The 6904-nt window shown below is 52.1% G+C and overlaps 1 protein-coding gene across 3 annotated transcripts in view; it reads left to right on the forward strand.

The window, feature by feature from the left end:
• Positions 1 to 4286, forward strand: part of OPHN1 (oligophrenin 1) — a 68522-nt gene extending 64236 nt beyond the window's left edge. For 2 of the 3 annotated variants that reach the window (XM_014955215.1, XM_014955216.1), the window contains exons 22-24: positions 512 to 562; positions 1332 to 1382; positions 1764 to 4286. In XM_014955215.1, the coding sequence (XP_014810701.1) occupies positions 512 to 562; positions 1332 to 1374 (94 nt within the window). In that variant the 3' untranslated portion in view covers positions 1375 to 1382; positions 1764 to 4286. Of the gene's footprint in view, positions 1 to 511; positions 622 to 1331; positions 1383 to 1763 lie in introns of all 3 variants that reach the window. The other variant, XR_001413479.1, reaches the window with a different exon arrangement.
• Positions 4287 to 6904: the final 2618 nt, after the last annotated feature.

Below are 6904 nucleotides of genomic sequence, written 5' to 3' on the forward strand. Positions count from 1 at the left end.
CCCCCCCCCCCCCCGCCAATAAATCCACCCTGGGCAGCTGGTCCAAGTCCTGCATTTTCACTCCTTAGTCCAGCAAAGGTGCCTTGAGGTTCAGCTCTGCACCTGCAGGACAGGAACAGACCTTTCCTTTGCTCTCCTGCATCACTTCTTCGAACTTTTCTTTCTATAAGGACAGTTGGAAGCTAAATATGAAGTGCCTAAAAGCTGGAAGAGAGGCCGTAAGAAGTGGTGGATGGAGGTTTGTAAACCAGTAGGTAGGATTATAAGGAAGAGCACGGAAATAAGGAGTCTAGTTAAAAGTGATCAGGGCTGCCAGGCCAGGGCGATGTGAGGGCAGAGGGGAATGGAGCTGGCAGCACGAGGAGCTGCCTCAGCAGAAAAGACATCATTAGAAGGTGATCATCTTCAGTGTCTGCTAATGCTACTGTTCTTTTCCCTAGCACAGCTGAGATCTAATTAGCAAATTGCCTTATCGGATAACTGGAGTGACCTCGCTTTGTTCTCTTTGCAGAGTGGCCTCTAGGACAAAGTTCTTTGAGACAGCTTCCCGAAGAACAAGCAAGTAAGCCTGGCACTGGGAAGTTGGCATTTAAATGTGTAGGGTGCTTCCTCTGAAGCAGAGTGAGTCACCTCAGGAAGCCCCAGCCCTGACCTCTTCTTGCTTCTCACACTTGTGGGCAGAAGATGGGTCTCAGCTAAAGCACCGGAGCTAAATAAAGAGCACAAAGTGTTATATGTGAATCCAGATACAGACGATAAGTTAAATGTACATCTGCTGAGTAATAAACATACCTACAGATTCCTTTTATCATCGGTGTTAATCTCAGTCAGCATTAGTGCATGTTGTACTTTCTTCTCAGCTTCTGCAAAGAGCAGAGATAGGATCTTGGGAGGGACAAGGAAGGCTGGTTAGACCGCAGCGGGTGATCAGAGGTGGGAAACCAGAGGGTGGATGGTCCTACACAGGATGTACATGCAGATATAGCCCCCCCACAGAGAGAGGGACGGTGTGATGGGGTGACAGCCTGGGCACTGAAGCCTTCGGGCTAGGCTGGGATGGCAGGGCTTTGAATTGCAAGCCTTGTGCCTTGTGGCAGTGGATTTCACTCGTAATAGTATCTGCTCAACGAGAACAACAGCCTCTGCCAAAAGTGCAAGCAGGTTTGCCTGTAAGTCTGATACATGATACATGCTGGTGTTGTTGTTATATTGGAAAATCTATCCCTGACCTGACTGTTACTCAACCCTCTGTCTAGATTTATGGGTCCGCATTTGAGCTTTTTATTGCATTAATTATTTTTTTTTTCTGTATTCTTCTTCCTTACGTACAGTTCTTCATCACCACAAGGCAGGATCCCAGGTGATGAGAGCTGAGGCTAAAGGTAAGTGTTTATGGCAATAAACCAAAAGCACCCATGTAACATAATATAACATAAACTCAGCACTTATGGGGTGGTGGGAGTCCAGTGCAGGCAGTGGGAATCTCAAAAGATGAGGAGAAAAGTCCTTCCCATAGGAGACCCTTGCAGAAGGAAAGATAATGACTGGAGGTGGGCTGTGCCCTCCGTTGGGGGTGGCAGTATGACAGGATGGAGGAAATTAACCTGCTCTGCCCTTCCCGAGCCTCCTCGCTGCAGCTCAGGATAAATGTGAGAGCTGCACAAACGGCGGTGCCAACATCTGAGCTTGCTCTGGTTGTGGTTTTTTTCCATCGCTGATGAATTCGCGCTGCTGCACAGACCGTGCTTGTGTTCTTCTTCCAGACTTTGTAACCACCTCAGCCCAGCTAAACCCAGGAGATTTTCTGCGCTGGTGAAACGACGTGTCACAGCTAAGACTTTCCCAGTTCCAGTGCCCCTGGAGAGCAGCTATCTTACCGGACGATAATTTCAGAGCACGCTGTCACAAGTGGCTCAAGAAATTAGAGGGGAGGGAGATGATGGACAGAAGACCCTACCCACACCTTTGTGTTGAACTGTTCCTGGTCCTTCCACCACTCTGCGCAGGCTGTGGGGGATGCTCCTGTGTGTCCTGGCAGGCGACCAGCTGGGTGAGCACCGACGGGCTGTGGAAGGGACAGCAGAGGATGGGAGTCACCATTGACCTGCTCACTTTTTGGGAGATGCACCTTGATGAGGGTGAGCTTGGACAGACATTGGAGTCAAAAATGCAAGGGGCTGACTCCCCGTGCTTGGATGCAAGGGCAGAGTGACTGGACTTTGGGTTGGCCCACCCCTTGCCGTAAGAAGCTCCTTACTTTATGTTATGTTTTCTTGCTCAGTTAAGCTATAGTGTGTTTTTCAGTTTGTAGGAGAGCAGTGTGTGTTACTGGAAACACTGCTTGTGCTAAGGCAGGCGGGACAGGAATCGGGGGGGCCATTGCACTTAGTTCTGTCTCTTCCTTTTCCCCCTGGCATAAACATTCTCCTGTCCTGGGAAACCACGCTGGCAGACATGGCTGTGCCAGGCAACATCCCCTGCCTGTGGGTCGGCTTTCTGGACAGCCCTGGTCTTGTCAGCAGCCTCCAAGAAGCTTGGAGAAGGAGGTGGCAGGCTCTCCTCCTCCTCCTCTGCCTCCTCCTCCTCCCACATGAGCCACTCTCCCACCACTCTTCCCACAGGCCCACCAAGAAGTCTTTGTCCTGGGGTTATTCTGGTGGAGCAGCACAGAAGTGGTGAGGAACTGAAACTCGCTGAATATGGGCCAAATCCCACTATTTTTCTAAGAGGCGCCCCATTTCTCGTTTGCTTGTTCCATTAATTTCCAATCCAAGAGGTGTCCAACTCTTTTCCTCAGCAGCAGCCGCTTAGATGATGCCCTTTATTCTGGACAGTTTCTCCATGCCAGGACCACCCCTCGTGCTCCTCTTAACAGTAGAGGCTTATTTGTGGGACCAGCTGACACCAGGGCTGGAGCATTTACCTGTAAATAGGCAACGTGCAGCTTTCCTTCTTCCTCTCCCCAGCCCAAAGGCAGCTTCCCACATTTTGAATGATTTTCCTCGGGTGCTGGGAGCATTTTCCCAAACCAGTGGCTCGACCATCCCCAATAGCTGCTTCCTGGGAGCTCCCCTCTTTCCAGCGTGCTTCGTGTCCTGCCCGGCGCAGGTTTGCTGGTGGGATGCTGTCACCCATCTTCCCCAGGCTGTCTCCAGACACTTGCCTCGTGTGTGCATCTCTGCTTTATTGCTGAATGTAATTCTGGCGTTGGCTGTTACACACACAGCGTCGTGTCAACGGTGCTCCCGCTCCCTCGGGCTTTGGCGGTGCCCCAGCTGCTGCCCCCCCTCCCCCACAGTGGCAGGTAAAAGTGGCTTTAAAAACAAAAAAAAATACAAACAAAGCAGTGCTGTTGCCGCTTAGACTGTGTTACGCACACTGGCATCTCAGGGCTTTGGAAAGCTACGGTGAGCCCTTTCTGCTGCACCTTCTTGTGAGCATCTGGGAGGTGTGAGCAGCACATCGTGTTTTTCTCATCATGGGGGGAGCAAAGCTGTGAGCCAGCCAGTCTGAAGGAGGGAGAGAGGTGCCCTGACCAGCCCAGAAGGGCTGTGATTGATTGCTGGGGAAGCCTCTCCATCAGCCAGGCAATGGAGGCCACTGATCTCCTTCTGGCAGGTACTGGCCGGTCCTTTGGTGGCTTTGTCACCTCTTGGGGTGGCTGTCCCAGAGGTGTGAGACCAGGGCTTCCTCCACAGAAAGCCAACGTTTCCCAAAATGCCTTCCCCTCTCTGGGCTGTGCGTTGAAGACCCCTCGAGGCTGTTGGTTTGGGAAGCAACCAGCTTCCACGGACACGGGTGGCTCTGGTGGTGGCACCCCTTGTGCTGTGCAGTGCCTGGTCCCCGTCCCATTGGACTGGGTGGCTGTTGCACCCCCTACACCCCTCCTCTACAGTCAGCCTCACGGTCCTGGGGGATGGAGCTGGGGTCCGTGGGAAGAGAGAAACCCGAGGGAGTTTGGTTTAAAGTTTGACATCGTGAACAATGGAAGGAAGCAGTTTATTAGATACGTATTTCATTGTGTCCTTTTTTTTTTTAAGTCGTTTGTCATATGTGTATCTGTGCTGGTTTTCCCCTCCTCCGTGCCGAACGCTGGGGACCAACAGTGGTGGTGGGATGTTTGGCCCCTGCTGCCAGTGCCACTGGAGCCACACAGCTGGGAACACGGGATGCTCCCCGTGCGGCACGGCGGGGCCCCCAGACATCAGCCATCAGAGCCGTTTTGTCACGTTAAAAGCATAGATTCCTTCAAGTGTTTATAAAGTTTCCATGAAGTTAAAAAAAAAGAAAGAGTCCGAATGTGGTGTTTTTTTTCCCTCTGGAAGCAATGCCCCCGGGGCTGCACGTGCTGTAGCCCGTCCTCTGCTCTGCTGATCCCAGTGCTGGGGTCCCACGGGCAGCACAGGACCCATCCCAGCACCCCAGGGACACAGCCAACCCTCCCGACACCGACCAGGACACTCCAGCCTGGGTCTGGGGAGTGGGTTTGTGCAGAGGTGGGTTGTTCTGCCTGTTACAGAGAGATGGATTTGATAGTATGTGGCTTTTAAATCTTTTCTCATTTCTAACTTCAGCTGCCCGATGCTTGTTCAGCTGCCTCTGTCAGCACAAACACCTTTCTACTTATTTATGGTTACTGCAGACACAGCACCAGCTTCTTTCCATCTATCTGGCATCTTTTTCCCCTCCTCACATCTGTTTTCCCATCCCCTGCATTGTGCATTGTGACATTGGGCATCAGCATTTACTGCTCAGGCTTCTTGCTTTTATTTGCCAAAAAGATTTCTCACAGAAGTTAAAAAAAAAAAAAAAGGCTTTCTCTCTTAAATCGTAGAATCACAGAATAGTTTGAGTTGGAAGGAACCTTAAAAAGCATCCAGTCCCACCCCCTGCCCCGGGCAGGGACACCTCCCACCAGACCAGGTTGCTCCAAGCCCCATCCAGCCTGGCCTTGAACCCCTCCAGGGATGGTGCAGCCACAGCTTCTCTGGGCAACCTGTTCCAGTGTCTCACCACCCTCACAGCAAAGAATTTCTTCCTAATATCTAATCTAAATCTCCCCTCTTTTAGTTTAAAACTGTTCCCCCTTGTCCTATCACTCCACTCCCTCATAAAGCCTTGCAACCTGCTTTTGACCCTAAACTTATGGAGAAGTTCCTGACCGAGGTGACCACACAGGAACTCGTAGCAGGAGACAATGTGCTGGAAGATGGAATATGTCACTGGGGTGGTCTGAAATGAATGAATCCAGCTCTGGTGTCTCTGAGGGTCTTCAGCTGAACAATGGGAAGTGTCTCCTACACCAATTGCCATATTTTTCTCAGAATTCTCACTGCAACTATTTCTTACCATCCCAGCCCTCATTGACGGGTGCTGAGCTTTGCAGCGTTGAGCTCCAGGTTTGAAGGCTCGGAGCAGGTCTTGTGCCTTGCCCTGGCTCCAGACCTCTGAGCAAGCACCCAGTTGGGCACCATCCCCACCGAGCAAGGTCCTTCCTTCCCGTTCCCCATTCAGCATCACGGCATGGGGCTCAAGACCTGCCCCTCCAGCACCCCCAAATCACTGCATCTTTCTTCCAGATCCCTGGTGCCCATTAACCCCCACTGTGGGGAACAGGAATGGAAAAGAAGTCCCCAGAGCAGCTTCCCCACGGTAGGATTTACTCTGCTCTGTGTGTTTTGACAGTCTTGGCCTTTCATCTCTTGGTGAAGAATAAAATGACCCTCCTGGCAGGGAGCAGGAGTGCAACGCTGATTTCTTCATCACTGTGAAGGCAGTGAGCAAGAGCTGGCCTAGTCGTATAGTTACAGAATCAGAGTCACAGAATGACATGGGGTTGGAAGGGACCTCTGGAGATCATCCAGTCCAACCCCCTGCCAGAGCAGGTCCACCCAGAGCAGGTTGCACAGGGACTTGTCCAGGTGGGTTTTGAATGTCTCCAGAGATGGAGACTCCACCACCTCCCTGGGCAGCCTCTTCCAGGGCTCTGCCACTCTCAAAGTGAAGTTCCTCATGTTTAGGTAGAACTTCCTTTGTTGAAGTTTGTGCCTGTTACCTCTTGTCCCGTCACTGGGCACCACTGCAAAAAGACCAGCCCCATCCTTCTGACGCCCACCCTTTAAGTATTTCTAAGCATTGATCAGATCCCCCCTCAGCCTTCTCTTCTCCAGACTAAAAAACAAAACCAAGATCCTCACTTCGTAAGAGAGATGTTCTAGTCCCCTCATCATCTTCATAGGCCTCTGCTGTACCCTCTCCAGCAGTTCCCTGTCCTTGAACTGGGGAGCCCAGAACTGGTCCCAGTGCTCCAGCTGGGGCTTCCCCAGGGCAGAGCAGAGGGGCAGGATGACCTCCCTCGACCTGCTGGTCACACTCTTCCTGATGCACCCCAGGATGCCATTGGCCTTCTTGGCCACAAGGGCACGTTGCTGGCTCATGGTCATCCTGTTGTCCACCAGGACTCCCAGGTCTTTCTCCTCAGAGCTGCTCTCCAGCAGGTCAGCCCCAACCTGTACTGGTGCAGGGGGTTATTCCTCCCCATGCACGAGTCTCATGGCATGCAACGTGCAGGGCTTCCTTCGCTCCCTCGTGGTGGTTTTTTGTTTGGTTTTCCCCCATCTCTCCAGCTGGAAAGATTAATCCTAATAAAGTAAACTGGCAGGAGCCCGGCAGTCCCGATCAAATTACTACAGCGGCACGATGGGCCGGAGAGCCTGGCAGAGAACTCCTCTTTAGCCCCATCCAGCCTCATGTGCAGCTCGTTATAATCAGAGCTCGTGAGGACTCAGATGGTGAAATCGCTCCCTCTCAAGGGCTGGGATCAAATCTGTAAACAGGAGGCAGGTGCTCAGGCATCAGCTTGGCCCTGGGGTGCTCCTTCTGGCACGGGGCAGGAGAGGGTCCA

Source organism: Calidris pugnax, unplaced genomic scaffold (assembly GCF_001431845.1).
Source record: "Calidris pugnax isolate Ruff unplaced genomic scaffold, ASM143184v1 scaffold38, whole genome shotgun sequence".
Classification (NCBI taxonomy): Eukaryota; Metazoa; Chordata; class Aves; order Charadriiformes; family Scolopacidae; genus Calidris; species Calidris pugnax.